The sequence below is a fragment of the Aptenodytes patagonicus genome, chromosome 3, assembly GCF_965638725.1.
Source record: "Aptenodytes patagonicus chromosome 3, bAptPat1.pri.cur, whole genome shotgun sequence".
Taxonomy (NCBI): Eukaryota; Metazoa; Chordata; class Aves; order Sphenisciformes; family Spheniscidae; genus Aptenodytes; species Aptenodytes patagonicus.
This window is the reverse complement of record NC_134951.1, coordinates 116,620,352-116,634,729: the sequence shown is the minus strand read 5'-3', so window position 1 is coordinate 116,634,729 and position 14,378 is coordinate 116,620,352. Positions and strand designations below refer to the sequence as shown.

Sequence of the window (14,378 nt, the reverse complement as noted above, 5' to 3'; positions counted from 1 at the left end):
CACAATTTCATTATAAGCAATATTTCTCTTCATAAAGTAGCTGTGCAATTGTTTTGTATGAAAACTGCAACAGCTTGTCCGTTCTAAAGACAGAAAAGAGATTTTCTCCCACGGTGAAAGGTGTCATTTCAAAAATTGTAAGGAAAACCTTTGGAGTGAGCCTGGCACATGATACTTTCAAGCACTGGTTTTGCAGTCAAAGTGAAATGCGACAGCTTAAGAGGTTGACCTTGGACGCAATTAAGACTGCTAACATATATGAAATAACTCATGTCAATAATATTGTTTGAATGCATAAAATTAAGTGCAAGTATATTTGGTGTATCAAAACATGTTGGTTAATTTTGTAAGTTCCTTAAGGAAGTGGGCATTCATAAAAATCATAATTAAATGCAAACAACAGTATAGAGGCTAAAAGTTTCAAATGAACACATAAGAAAAGGTTTTACATAGAGTCAAAGCTCTTATTCATACCTGATTTTATTTCTACGAGAGTATTTGTGTCTATTTCATGTTTAGCCTTCCCTGGAAGAGGTATTCGAAGTGGTATGACCTGAGGAACTGAGACAGAGCCAGCTGTCATTTTTCTCAGCAGTGATCTTTAAAAAAGAAAAACAAAAAGGCAGACAATAATTTTTCTAAACAGAAGAATGCATTGAGAAATAGTCTTTTAATGTGATTCCTTGTCTTCATTTGTTCCTCTTAAAAGAGAAAACACCAGGTTCTTTAAACTGTTAGTTCTCATTAGCGTTTGCATGATTTTCACATTGAAAAGGAGCAAGATCCTAACAACCATCACACTTCCGACTTATTCTCCTGTTTCAGAACTGTGAACAAAGCTTGGGATGGGCACTGTTGCTTTCATTTCACTTTGGCCTTCCTTGCTCAAGTCTGATTTCCATGTATTCAAGTGAAACAGCTTTAGCATCTTACATCAGTGATGCATGGTAAGAGTGAGTGACAGCAAAGTATCTCTACCCTAGTCATGGCAGATGTGGTGTCATTTTCTCTGCAGGAAGAACCAGCCTCTTGTTTCATCATGGCCACCTGAATATATACAAGATGTCCTGAAAAGGACTAAAACAAGACAGCTATTCCTAAAGCTTATCTCAGCTATCGTATGCATTAAGAATATACCTATAAAACAGGTGCCAAACATGATTTATCATAATTTACATAGTCATAATCGTGTCACAGAATTCAAGAGTGAAAAATTGCATTTTGGTACGATAACATTTAACAGTACAAAAAGATGTACTCCAGATCTTGGGAATTGATACTCAGGGCCAGGAAACGTGTCTACACTAGAAGGATTTGGTTTTGTAACCAACCCTTCAATCCTCCAGAAACCTGTCTCACGCTACTCATCAACGCAGACAGTAATGATTCAGCACGGGAGGTATTCGTTATTTCACGCTCTCACTGGGGCTGTGACGAGGTATGCCACAGTGCTGCCTGCAGCTGCCCATCTCCTTGGCTGGGTTGCCCGAAACAGCGGTTAAGGAGTGCAGGCAGTTCTCAGCCAAACTCTCTTGGGCTGCATGCAGCGGCATGGGAGACGCAACGATGGGTGGATCAGATCTTTACCTGACACGAGGGGGCAGAGAGTATTTTTCCTCAAGGACCTGCCTGCTCTTGGCACACCTGGACCAAAAGCAGAGTGCCCTGTTTCAGCTTTCTGGGAGCCCACCAGTGGTGGGACACAACCGGTCCTGCCGGCACCCCCAGCATGCCCGGCCCCTGCCCCAGCATGGGCTCCGTCCCTGCCTGCACGTGCCCTGCCAGGTCAGGCCCCGCTTCCCGTCCCTCCATGGCAGAGCCCACCCCACCTCACTCCCCCGTCCCCGCTGTACAGCCCCTGCCACCCTGCTCAGTCCCACTGTGCGTGCCTGACCACCCCGCTGGATCCCGTCCCACAGCCCTGCCCACCCCATGCGGTCCCATGGCAGACCCTTGCCCACCCCCTCGACACCCACTCGTACAGCCCCTGCTCACCCCGCTCGATCCCATCCCACAGCCCTGCCCACCCCACTCGATCCCTGCTACCGAGCCCCTGCCCACCCTGCTCAATCCCAACCACAGCCTTGCCCACCCCACTTGATCCCACTCCACCCCACAGCCTTGCCCACCCCACTCGATCCCTGCTCCTGAGCCCGTTGCCCACCCCACTTGATCCCACCCTACAGCCCTGCCCTCCCCACTCAGTCCCTGCTACTGAGGCCCTTGCTCACCCCACTCGATCCCATCCCGCAGCCTTGTCCGCCCCACTCGATCCCAGCCACAGCCCTGCTCACCCCACTCGATCCTTGCTACCGAGCCCCCTGCCCATCCCGCTCGATCCCAGCTGCTTCCCTGCTCACCCCACTTGATCCCAGCCGCAGCCTTGCCCACCCCACCCGATCCCTGCTGTAGAGCCCTGCCCGCCCCGCTCGATCCCAGCCCACAGCCCTGCCCGCCCCGCTCGATCCAGCCCACCCCGCTCGATCCCGGCTCCCCCCTCGGCTCGACCTCCCCCGCCCCCCGCCCTCACGTTACCACAGACGCCGCGCGCGCGGCCGCGCCCCCGCCCTCCCTCCCCTGCCCGCGCCAGCGCCGCCTCCCATTGGTCCGCGTCCCGCTGCTTAGCAACCGAGCCCGCCCCCCTCCGCCGCGCGGCTCTGACGCCATCTCGCCGCGCCGCTCGCGCGCCGGGGCCGGGTTGCCGGCGCGGCCGCCGGTCCGGGTCCGCTGCGCCATGGCGGAGGTGAAGGTGAAGCCGGAGGTCCCCGACCCCATGGATATAGAGAACAGGTGCGGGGCGGGTGGTGCCGACGGGGCGCCCGGGTGGGAGGCGGGGCGGCACTGCGTGTGCGTGTGCAGGCTGCCCGGCGGTGAGGGCCCTGGCGGCGGGAGGAAGAGGGCCGTGAAGGGGCGGGGTGCGCTGGGGGCGTGTGGGGGCTGGCAGGGAGGCAAGGGAAGCGTCCTGGGTTGGGAGGAGCAGGCGGCAGAGATGCGAGGGGAGTAGGCGGGGCACAGGGCGTGCCGGTGCCTCGGGGGGCGTTGGTCGAGGCCCGGGTGGTGGTCAGGAAACGGGTCCTGAGGGAGAGGTTTGCTGTTGTTGGGGGCGCTTCTGTTTTGTGCTGGGGCTGGGAGGTGCTTAGGTAGCCGTGAGGGATGGGGTCGGGTTGCCTTCGGCTGCCCTGGTGTCTTTCTGTTCTTGGAAAGGGGAATTGTGGCTTTTCTGCGTTAAGTCATTTTTTTTTCTAAAAGGTATTTCATCAGTATTTGCATTCTCTGACTAGCTAGCAATTCCTTCCCGTCAGAACCTTTTGTATACTGAAACTGTACAGGGAGCTCTAAATCCATGTTGTTAATAATGAGAGTAACATAAAAGTAAAGTGGAGCACTGTGTTCAGTGTTGTCACAAAGAGCAAAGGTAGTTTGTCCAGCAGTTGCAAAAGCATATTTGTCAGCACAGGGAGTAGATGCCGAGTTCCCTCAGTAGATACTACCAAGAAGCAGTTCATGGGTACTTTTCCCCTGAGTTGTTCTTTTCCCTCTCTTCCATTCTGACTCTAGCACTGTTTGGATGGTTTTGGGTGCAATGGAGCATGATTTTAAACTTGCTTTTCTCCTCCCCCAGGATTATTGAACTGTGCCATCAGTTCCCTCATGGTATCACAGACCAGGTGATTCAAAATGATATGCCTCACATGGAAGCCCAGCAGCGAGCCATGGCGATCAACAGGCTGCTCTCGATGGTAGGGTGATCTCAGCTTCCTCATGTTACTTCAGCCAACCTGGAGCACTCTTTATACACGCAGTCTGCATGGTAGCAACCTGTTGGGCAGGGCTAGCAAATTAATCCTTTTGGATTTAGCGGCATTTGCCATAATGTGCAGTTACCACAACTTACTTTTGGTTGCCATAAGCACTTATGATTGCCAAAACCAATTAAAACATACCTCAGCTGACTCCTTCCATTCTGTAATACAAAGTTGACATGAATGTGTATATCCATGTGGATTTCTAGGTGAGGAAGCTACCACTGAGAAGTAGCACATTTGGGTTTTTTATGTGTCTGGAGTTCTTTGGTCGTCTTTTCCCTGTGTATTACTTTGTAAAGCGGAATGTGATACAATGGTCTAATGTAACAGTCGGGTGCAAGTGTAGTTGCAGTGGTTCAGCAGGTGGAAAGATGGCCACAGGTGATAACCACAAGGCCCATTAATGGTGGGGAATGACTTAGCTAGAGATAAAAGAATGGGTGTTAGCCCATGCTCTTACATGTGAAGGTCTTCTCCGAACCCCTCGCAAAATCCCGAAGTTGTGGATACTCTGATAATATGCAGGTGAAACATCTCAAGGAATTTTTTTGCGTCTTCTGTAAATTTCCCACATCTCACTGGCCATTTCCTTTTACTGTATCAGGAGTCAGCCTAAGATAAGTGAGGCTCACAGTCAACTACTTCTGCCAGTTGTTCAGGAACAGATAGTAGCTGTTTATCTTGTTGGTTCAGTGTGGCATAATCTTGAGTATCAGCTAAATGTTCAAGGTCTTTAAAGATAGAGATTCCTTTCGGTTCCATAGCTAGCCGCTTCATGGGTGTGTGAAGTCAGGAAATAAAGCAGACTGAGTGGTGTGGTCAAGAGAGCACTGTTGAAAAGAGGGGCACTTGCTTTCTCACAAAGGAGAATGTTGGAAAGTATCCAAACTGAGCAAAGTGTGGTGTTTGGGTTTTTTTTTTTTAATAACCGAAACTACTTAGCTGGGACCATACTAGGTGGCAATGGAAGTAATATAATCTGTCTCTTTTTGGTCTTTCTGTTATAGATGTGAAGTTTATTAATACATTGGATGTGAGCTTGTGTGTTCAATAACTTCTGAAAGGGCTGGCCAAATTTCTCAATGAGGCTTCAAAGATAGTTAAGTCTCTAGAATTTGTTTAAAATAGATCCCCTGGGGAGTGGGGAACGTGTGGTGAGATCTAGTAAGTACGTCAAATATGGGGAAAAACTGCAGTGAGAGCTCAGCCTTAATAAGCATCAGATACTTCACCTGAGATAAGCTGCAAGTACTTCATCTGTAGAAAAGCACTGAAGGGGATCATCTTGAGGTGTGAGCTCCAATCAACCACGTAATGCAAATCTATAAGAAACAGGGCTGTAACTATGGGGAAAGAATTGGCTGGCAACGGAAGAGTGAATGTAAGTTAAAGCTGTCATACACAGTTATGGGCTGTGTATGGGCTCTTGGGCTTGTCTAATTGCTTGCCCCTTCAAAATAGGGAATAAGAATTTGCCTGGCCTAGGCACAAACTGTCAAAGGCAGGACAAATGTTTTGTTTGTGTGAGATGCCGGTAATTTGCCTCTGAGAGGCACTGTCGATCCTGGCTGGCAGTTTTCCAATGATCCCTACTTAGTAAAAAATAGAATTTTGCTACTGGAACTCAGAATTGTTCAAAATTTGTTCAGCAGAGCTCCAACGTGATTTCTGGGTAGCCATGCAAATGAGTGTTTTGGTGGAAAGGGAGAGCAAAGTAGACAAGAACTTGATGTCCCTCATGCAATGGTTAAAGTTAGGAGAAATAATAGGAAGTGCATAGATGTGGTGGGAAGGGTTGGGAACTGTATTTTGTTATTTCTGATAGCTGATAAGTGGATACTTATAGGGGGGAAAAAATATCCTCAAGGGTATTACTGTACTTAGAGGGAGAAAATATCCTCAAGAAGGGTATTATTGTTTCCAGTGGTTAGAAGTGTTATTTTTCCCTTTTCTTTATTTAGTTGACATGAAATAAGGTTTTTATTTTAGAAGTTTAGAAGATTCTTGCTGTGTTCTGAAACAAGCTATTTGAAGGAAAGTTAAATGCGTTGTGCCCATCTCTCCTAGGGGCAACTGGACCTTCTCAGGAGCAATGCAGGTCTCCTATATAGAATCAAAGAGTCTCAAAATGCAAGGTAATCCTCGTGTTTGCTGGATAAATATATTTGGAACACAATTCTGCAACTCGCATGCAGCATTGCTGAGAAGACACTCAGCAGTATAATATGGATTCTGTAACATCCATGTTACAGAACATAACTGCTTGTTTCAGGAGGGTACGCTTAACTCCCCTGAGCTGATCCTGAAAACTGTTTTAGGTATAGTGGTTTCTACTGAACAGAGGATGCCATGGGACTATAGTTCTACCTTGCTAGCACAGTTCCTGGTCCAGATGACAGCGAAGTGATCTGTGCAAACATACGTATATGCTCAGGTGGAATCCAGCTGAAGCCCAACCATACCATCGGCAAAGTGTGGTTCTGTGGTCCTCCTCACTGCTCATGTTACAGGATCAGCGCTCATATTTACAGCTGTTCCAGGAGGCCACTTGAACTGCCACTCATGCTCTTTGATTTATTAAAACGTACCTTCAAACCATGTTTTGTGATGCCTATGTAAATCTGAGTAAAAGATGCCTTAGACATACTTCTGGAAAGAAATAGTCTTCAAAATTATCCTCAGTGCAGGCATGTCATCCTCTCTTTCAGATGCTTTAGAAAAAGATTCCTGAGTTCAGGCTTTCTCAGACCAGTGAAAAGGCATGTTTTAGAGTTGGAGGCACGCTACTATCCCTTTGTAGACGTTCTGTCTGGAGACAGACTATCCTAAATTATGCTCCATGCTGCGTTTGACCTTCCACAGTTGTGTTAATATGTGACTCCAAATTCCCCATTGTTATGACAAGTTGAGTGACTCCTGCTTGGTCGCTTTTCTTTCATACTGTGCTCTTTTGTCTTTACTGTGGCTTCTCACTGGCAAGCTTGGCTTGATCCAGAGAGGTTTAGTGTCATGTACTACATTTGCCAATGGCTGGCTTATTGTGTGGGGTTTTTTTTCCTTTGTGCATTGTTTTTTTCATAGTACTTGTTTTCAGTTTAAAACACATCCAACTTCTTTCAAATTTTGGTCCTTTCAAAAATCCTGATGTCTGTCTTATTTTACAGTAAGATGAAAGGCTCTGACAATCAAGAAAAGCTGGTTTACCAAATTATAGAAGATGCAGGCAACAAAGGTAGTTTAAATAAATTATAATTGTGAATGGTAGTAACTGTTTACTTATGGATGTCCACTTTATAAAACAAAAGAGAAGACAACATATTTCTTTATTAAAATAGCAACCTGTCCTGGTTGACTTTGGGGGGGGGGGCTCTTTCAGAATATTTGGAATATGCATTACGATTTATCTATGGGACTGTCAAGCTGAGGAATCCACAGAACACTCGCTACTTAAATCCGATATAGATATCACATTTTCTTTTAACAGGTGTACTGCCAGCAGAAACCACTGCTAGTAACTAGGCTTTCTCAGCAGTCATTGCACGCTATGGTTGAGAGATGGCAGGCAGAACTGGCTGTCGTATTTTTGTTGAAGCAAACACTAGTTACCTAAAAATGCAGGAACATTTCTGTGATGTATTCATGTTGGCAGTGAAGTGGGGTCCACCTGTAAGACCTCTTGGAGGAGAGGTAAAGGGCAGGACAGTGTGGTGGTTGTGGTATGCATTTCTTGTTTTGTCAGTTGCTTTTTTTTGTTCCACCCCCTTCTGCCCCTTCCCTCCCTTTTGCCGGGATTGGTGGGATCGAGGATACATCCTGTGGTTGGCAAGTGAGTCAAGCAATGTTGTGATGTGACTTTTGGTTTGTGAGTACGTACAGAAACAAATGGTTTCTTCTATTCATGCCCATTCACTTCTCTGTTTTAAAACAGGTATTTGGAGCAGGGACATTAGATACAAAAGTAATTTGCCTTTAACGGAGATCAACAAGATACTGAAAAACTTGGAAAGCAAGAAACTAATTAAAGCAGTTAAATCTGTGGCAGTGAGTATTTTATGACTTTTTTTTTTTTAAACCATTTCAAATGTTTGCTGCATGCTGTGTATGTTTGAACAGGAGACTGGGAGCAGAGAAACCTCGTTCTGCCTCCAGCTTTCTCACTGACTATGCACCAGTGTTTGACTATCTGCCTTTAGCATGCAGGTTTGAGGGGCAACAGATAAGAGAGGCTATAATGTTTATTAAATAATCAAGATACTACTAACAAACTGATTAATAATCTAATTAATAAACACATCACTATTAATATACAGTTCTATCACTCTTCCCACCACTACTAATTACACAGTTACTATCAAATTGCAGGTTTAGTTCTCTTAATTCTTTATTGCACACAGCTGTTGTTACAGTTCTGTTACCCTTTACAAACCTCTCGCACTGCTCACTACTAATCTGCAGTTCTGTCACCATTTTCTCTGTGCTTCCATACCCCGTCTTTAGGACATAAACCTAGGGAAGCGTCTGGTGGGTTTCCCTCCAGCATACCAACGGGCTTGGGTCCTCAGGTCAGCTTCTCTGCTGTCCGTAGGCACCCACACTCCTGCTGTCTGCAGATCCTGCCCTCTTTTGTTTTCTGACTTTTATACCTTATTCTCTTTTTTTATTTCTTAACTCTTTTCTACCACCCTTTTCTCCTTTCTCCACTCGGTCTCCACCCAAATAAGCAACCTGCCCGTAATTACTTTTTCTCCATTGGTCCCAACGTTGCTGTACCACAATTAGGTATTTCTGATACTGAAGCAATCTCGGCCTTTTATATGGGACTAGTGATATGGTTACCTAGCTGCAAGTGGCCTTGCAAGGTTTCTCTCCCCCGGAGATCCTGAAACTCCCTTCAGTTATCTGTTTCATACTGGATTTGTATAGTTTACTTTAAACAATTTCTAAGACATTTGATTCTGTTTTAGCCTTGGTTCCTCTACTTTGTTCCAGTTACTCAAGTACTTTCTTATCTTATGTGCAAACACTCCACGTACCAGAGTAGGGCTTATCCTTTTCCATGCTTTTTCTCACTCTATTGTAATGCTCATGCAGCATCCTGCTCTCCCTTACCTGCTTAATTACAAATCATTGGTATTGGCGTGTTCTTTGGACATTCTCCTGGTTTCCAGCAGAGATTCTGTCTTGTTGCAGGGCCTGGTATAGCAGGAAGACCGCTTGTTTGGGAACTCTTGGAAGTTCTATGTTGTGTGCCTTTTCTATCTGCTGGTCTCATCTGCACCATGGAGGCAATACCTTGGCTTGCATGTGTGCATTTTGGGGGGGGGCAGGGAGGGAGTGAGAGGTGAGGGTAACTTCCTAAATAAAAATAAAATGGAGATAAAGAAGTTGGACATAGAGAAGCAGTAGCTTTTTCATGTTTTTGTGAGAGATGCTGGCTTCATCTAGTTATAAAGGGGACGCAACGCTGCTGAAGTTGCTTCGGTGGTTGCTGCTTAGTCCTTTGGACGACCATTGTCCTTTAACTGTCTGACTACTAATATGGGGACTGAAGCAGCATTCCCATTCACCCCGTCTAGGTGTGGCAGTAAGGAGTGGGCTCGCAAGGGCTAACTTTAGCTGCAGGGTTTAATCACGTAAGGGTCCTCCTGTCATCAGTGCATGGGTTGTCTCTTGCAGAAACAGTTGTAAGCCTCTCTGTTAAGTTTGTCTTTGCTGTCTTCTAAAGGCGCTTTCCTGCCCTCCTTTGACTGTGGAGGGGGATTAGAGTCAATAGGTTAAAATTAAACTCTGAGATCTTCTTCAGTGAGGTTTGTATTGTGTGCCCATTGTTAGTAGGATTCTCTCTTCTAACACTATGTTACAAAATTATTAGTAATCTGAATGTATTGATCTTCTCTTTATCTCCGTCTTACCTGTGGGTCAAAGACGTTAATGACAGCTTGAGTCAGCTGGATTGCTGTGCCCCAGGTTTTAGGAGTAATGAACTCTCTCTTTTGCAGATACCTTCTTAAATCTTCCTTTCTTATGGAAGACTTTCAGCTGTTAAGAGCTGTGCACTTTTCTCTAACAGGCATCCAAGAAGAAGGTTTATATGCTATATAACCTGCAGCCTGACCGGTCGGTGACTGGTGGGGCTTGGTACAGTGACCAAGACTTTGAGTCTGAATTTGTGGAGGTGTTAAATCAACAGTGTTTTAAATTTCTACAGAGCAAGGTGAGTGCTACTATGAAAGTTACCTTCCATTTGTTTTGTGTTTTATATTTTCTTTGTAAAACTAGCAACAGGCAAGGCTTAAGTTTTCCATAGTGTTTTCCGTAAGTGTTGGCCATTGTTATAACTGGATTGGCAAATCTGTACTGGATTGTATTTGTCACAGCAAGCGTGATGGTGTTGCATTTTAATAATGCATATTTTCACACCCTCTACAGGCAGTGAAGCCTTCCATCTCCAAAGTCCAATGACAAGCTAGGCAGCAAAGAACACGGGACCAAAAAACCAAGCAAAAGTGACTGTTTTCCCTGCAGAGCTCCTAATTTCTGAGAGGGTGGAAGGCACTACTCAGTCAGCTCTGCCTAGAAGACAATTTTCTCTAGTATAACTGCAGGAGAAGCCTGCTCTCCGTTAAATAAGTCCTATGCAGATTGCAGCATTTCTCTATTCCATTAAAATATATTTTAACTAGCACTAGGTACAGCAGAAACTTCTTTTGTGTCAAAAAAATGCCAGATGCTGATATTCCTTCATAATAATCTAAATCACTGTGTAACTTTTGTGTCATATTTAGTGTAAAATTACGTTTGGTTGTGCATTGCATTATCTCACGTACATCAGTCTTAAGGACATAGCTTTAAATGCTAAATAAAAAACATGTGCCAGAAATGGTTTGGAAATCAACTTTTATACTCTAGTCTGCCTGAAACTGCACCACGAAGGAGGCTCTTCACAGTGAGTACTGACTATAACTCATCTTTTGCTTTTTCTCAGGCAGAAGCAGCTCGAGAGAGCAAACAGAACCCCATGATACAGAGGAACAGCTCATTTGCCTCATCCCATGAGGTGTGGAAATACATCTGTGAACTGGGTATCAGTAAGGTCAGAAGAGATTCATCTTACTACTCTCAAAATTCTCAGTGCATGACTAGCTTCAGGAGTTGGGTCCTGCAAATTTGGTGAGGGTCCAATAAATGCTACAGTCACTGTATTGGAAGTGGGCTTTGCTGCTTTATTGCTTTTTGAGGAGGGTCATTGGTGCTGCATGGGATTCCAGGGTAGTTTATACATATGGGTTTTCAAAGACGTATAAAAGAGTTAGCATTCCCACCTTGTTGATGGGAATTGGAGTAAGTTTTCCTTTAACAATCTCAACTGGTTTATATTTATAATTTCTCTCAAGTTTGCCTATGCACTTCAAGTGGTTTTAGGGGAGGGGAAAAAAAAAAGGAGGAAAAAACCCCTGCAATTATTGGTCACCATCAACAGGCATCTCTTCAGTAGTCTGTCTTCTTTCACGATCGTTTTCCTGTAAAACTGGAAATGTATCATGCTAGGATGATGTAGACACTTGAGGTGTATAGGGAAGTTCTTCTTGACAAGCCAAGGCTAGCGTAATCCAAAAGTGTTTGAGAGGTAGGAGGTATTGGTATTTGCTTTTCTTTCTGTTTCTGCACAACCCCATAAAGTGCCCAGCGAGAGCAGTGCCTTTATCTGGGCGAGGTTAGAACCCTAAGGACTTGTTACTCATAGTGTTTGCTCGTTTCCTCCTTGCTGGACTTGTTGGCATGCGTCTTTCCTAATATTTATTTTACAAATGATTTCTTAGGTAGAGTTGTCAATGGAAGACATTGAAACCATTTTAAATACGCTGATATATGATGGAAAAGTGGAGATGACTATTATTGCTGCAAAGGAAGGGACGGTAGGCAGTGTGGATGGACAGATGAAGTTGTACAGAGCCGTTAGTCCTCTCATACAACCCACTGGATTAGTCAGGACGCCCTGTGGACTCTGCCCTGTAAGTAACTAATTCTGTATACGAATAGGTGGGTGCATGCAAATCTTGAATACAGTCCTGCAAATGGCCGGCCAGCACGCTGCCGCGTTATGCCCGTGAGTGATCCTCATGACTTTCTAAGCCAACTACGCTTATGTGTGTTATCCGTGATGCCTTAGCTATGGTGTAAGAGGCAGGTTCTTTAGTTTAGACCAGGATGTTTCCCACTTATACCCTGTCTCTTTACTGGGCTGTATGTGAAAGGGTGCTGTCAAGTGTAGCCTGTTCCAAATTATATTATTATATTTTCTGATCCCAAGTTTGCCTACTTATGTTTTTTAACAAGCTAACTTATTTCTGTCTACGTTTTGGTCTCCTGCTTGGATTGTAAACTGATATGTAGGTAAAACTTGCCAGTGTGTCCACTTGCATCATTTACTACAGTGGGGTCTGTTTTGCTCCTGTTCCTCAGAGCTGGCATAGGACTTCCTAGATTTTGGCCTCTGTTAGACTACTGCTTTTCTACTGGGGAAGGAGCAGAAAACATGCGAGCATGTTATTTCCAGTTAGATCGTGTTGCTGTATATAATTACTGACACAGGGCTTTCTTTTGCAGGTTTTTGATGATTGCCATGAAGGTGGTGAGATTTCGCCATCAAACTGTATTTATATGACAGAGTGGCTGGAGTTTTAAAGTGAAGGAAAACTGTAAACTGGATTCATGCTTCACAGCCAAGGTGACAAAGCAGCTTGCTTTTTTAAAAGTGGACTTCTAAATTTGCGAGCAACTTCAGGACATGGAGTGACTTTGTTTTTAATGAAACGTGAAGCAGCAACATATCAGTTGCGTGAGCAGTTCTGTGAGTGGACTGGAAATCGAGTCAGCATTGAAGATCAAGGCTGAAGTGGAAATGTAGATCCATTCTTGTACCAAAAATTGGTTGTGTGACTTGAAAACTGCCATGGAACAGCTGGGTGGTGATGCATCGCTTCCAAGGATTGTGTCAAGTACTCCACAGATGCTTATTCTGAATGAGAGAAAATAAGTCATTAGCTGATCAGAAAAACTTGCTAATGAGTGTTGCCAAGAATGAGATCCCAAACTTTGCTTTTCAGACTAATGCTATTGGTGGGTGCTTAAGTGCTAAAGCTGAAGCTTTTCTCCCACAATAGCTACCATCTAATTGAAGACTAAGAATCTGATGTGGGAAAGATCCTAAATAGGTCAAACGGAACTCACTGATTCTTTATTATCTTTCTTACCTGCTAATTTATCATTAAAACCCTGATTTTTCTCATGTACTTCTGTGCTTCATTTCGTCCATTGCTGCCATTGCCTGGTGATGCATCTGTTGTATTTATTCCTTCATCTGACAGCTACAAGATCATCATCAAATGTGTTGGTGTGTTCTGGCTGCTGCATCATCTACATGGATAGGTCAGCTGAAATTTTGAGTAGAAGTATTCTGAGAAGATGTGTTTTCCGGAATAGAAAGAGTTCCTCTGGCCTGATGGTACAGGGGAGATTTTTATAGATTATCTGAATACCCTCAGGGATGAAAAAGACACCAATGACAGTTGTTTGGACATAAATATGGCCTCTGGCCTTGGTTTGTGATCTGAGAAAGGCATGATACTGGCATATCATCAAAAACCACAATCTTCTCTTCTTGTGATGTGGAGCCAATTTGTGTTTCTCTTAAGTGTGACCTCTCTGGCTCCTTCTCTGTGTGACTCTGGACTGATGAATTGGTAATAGCATATAGACTGTGGCGTTGTCGTCAGCCTCATGGCCAGGGTATGCTGGGCCACGGACCTCTTGAGAGAGCTGTGTCTAGTTTCCTCTGGCTATCGATGTCCATCTGGCAGTATTAGGGGGTGATACTATCTTTGGAAAATGTAGGTTCAAATCCCACTTGGGAAGTAGATTTTTCGTACCAACTATGTTATGTTAATTAGTTACTCAACCTCTTCCTTAACCTATAATCAAGCAACCTCTAGGAAAAAAACGTCAGCTCCTTTTTCATCAGTGAGAATATTGTGCATATGTGGTAGAGCCAGCTCTCCACCATCCAGCATAACAGAGGGCTGGAATGAAGTCCTTAGCAGGCAGGGTAGTGTAGACACATGAACCAGTACAACTTGCTACCTGTGGCTTAACATTGCTGTGTCCAGGCTGGATCTCTACACAGCTACTCAGTATCTTCACGATAGCCTCCCAGCACTGGGAAACAATTAGCGGGTCAAGCACAACAGTGGACCTGTTGCATCTAGCTGTTTTCAAAATTCCCTGTCTGAAAATAAGCCCTCCTGGACACTGGTCGGGAGGCCAGTGGTCAAGCACCTCTACAACTGAGTTATCAGCATGCCAGGTAATCTGACCATGAGTAGTAAACAGTGGGCTAACATAGAGAGATTTTGGAAGACAGTTTATCTAATAAGGGTAGGAGACTTTACATCAGCTATTTCAATATTGTCCAGAAGTTTGCACCTTCTAAAAGCAGTCTGGATCCCATAGAAGTGTTCAAATCTTGCTCAGTTCCTGTTTTCCTACTTATAGCGTGGGCTGTGGACAGAAGGC

General features: G+C 44.7%; 2 protein-coding genes across 3 annotated transcripts in view; one reads left to right on the top strand and one right to left on the bottom strand.

Annotated features, from left to right (window-relative positions):
• Positions 1 to 2,369, bottom strand: part of DZANK1 (double zinc ribbon and ankyrin repeat domains 1) — a 30,600-nt gene extending 28,231 nt beyond the window's left edge. Inside the window, exons 1-3 of the mRNA XM_076334800.1 lie at positions 2,361 to 2,369; positions 1,588 to 1,644; positions 475 to 599 (exon numbers count right to left, since the gene is read on the bottom strand). Of these exons, the coding sequence (XP_076190915.1) occupies positions 475 to 583 (109 nt within the window). The 5' untranslated portion in view covers positions 584 to 599; positions 1,588 to 1,644; positions 2,361 to 2,369. The remainder of the gene's footprint in view (positions 1 to 474; positions 600 to 1,587; positions 1,645 to 2,360) is intronic.
• A 329-nt stretch (positions 2,370 to 2,698) lies between these two features.
• On the top strand, positions 2,699 to 13,099 carry POLR3F (RNA polymerase III subunit F). Of its 2 annotated transcripts, XM_076334797.1 has the most exons (10): positions 2,699 to 2,790; positions 3,623 to 3,740; positions 5,874 to 5,941; positions 6,971 to 7,038; positions 7,612 to 7,632; positions 7,735 to 7,847; positions 9,877 to 10,020; positions 10,792 to 10,899; positions 11,627 to 11,818; positions 12,414 to 13,099. In XM_076334797.1, the coding sequence occupies exons 1-10, from the start codon at positions 2,735 to 2,737 to the stop codon at positions 12,489 to 12,491; spliced, it is 966 nt and encodes a 321-aa protein (XP_076190912.1). In that variant the 5' UTR covers positions 2,699 to 2,734; the 3' UTR covers positions 12,492 to 13,099. The 2 variants fall into 2 exon arrangements, with proteins under 2 accessions (XP_076190912.1, XP_076190913.1); XM_076334798.1 differs by lacking the exon at positions 7,612 to 7,632.
• The last annotated feature ends 1,279 nt before the right edge of the window (positions 13,100 to 14,378 follow it).

Coding starts and splice junctions, on each gene's coding strand:
- POLR3F (XM_076334797.1), top strand. CDS start 2,735: ATGGCGGAGGTGAAGGTGAAGCCGGAGGTCCCCGACCCCATGGATATA. Junction 2,791..3,622: donor CCCATGGATATAGAGAACAG/GTGCGGGGCGGG, acceptor CTCCTCCCCCAG/GATTATTGAACTGTGCCATC. Junction 10,900..11,626: donor GTGAACTGGGTATCAGTAAG/GTCAGAAGAGAT, acceptor ATGATTTCTTAG/GTAGAGTTGTCAATGGAAGA.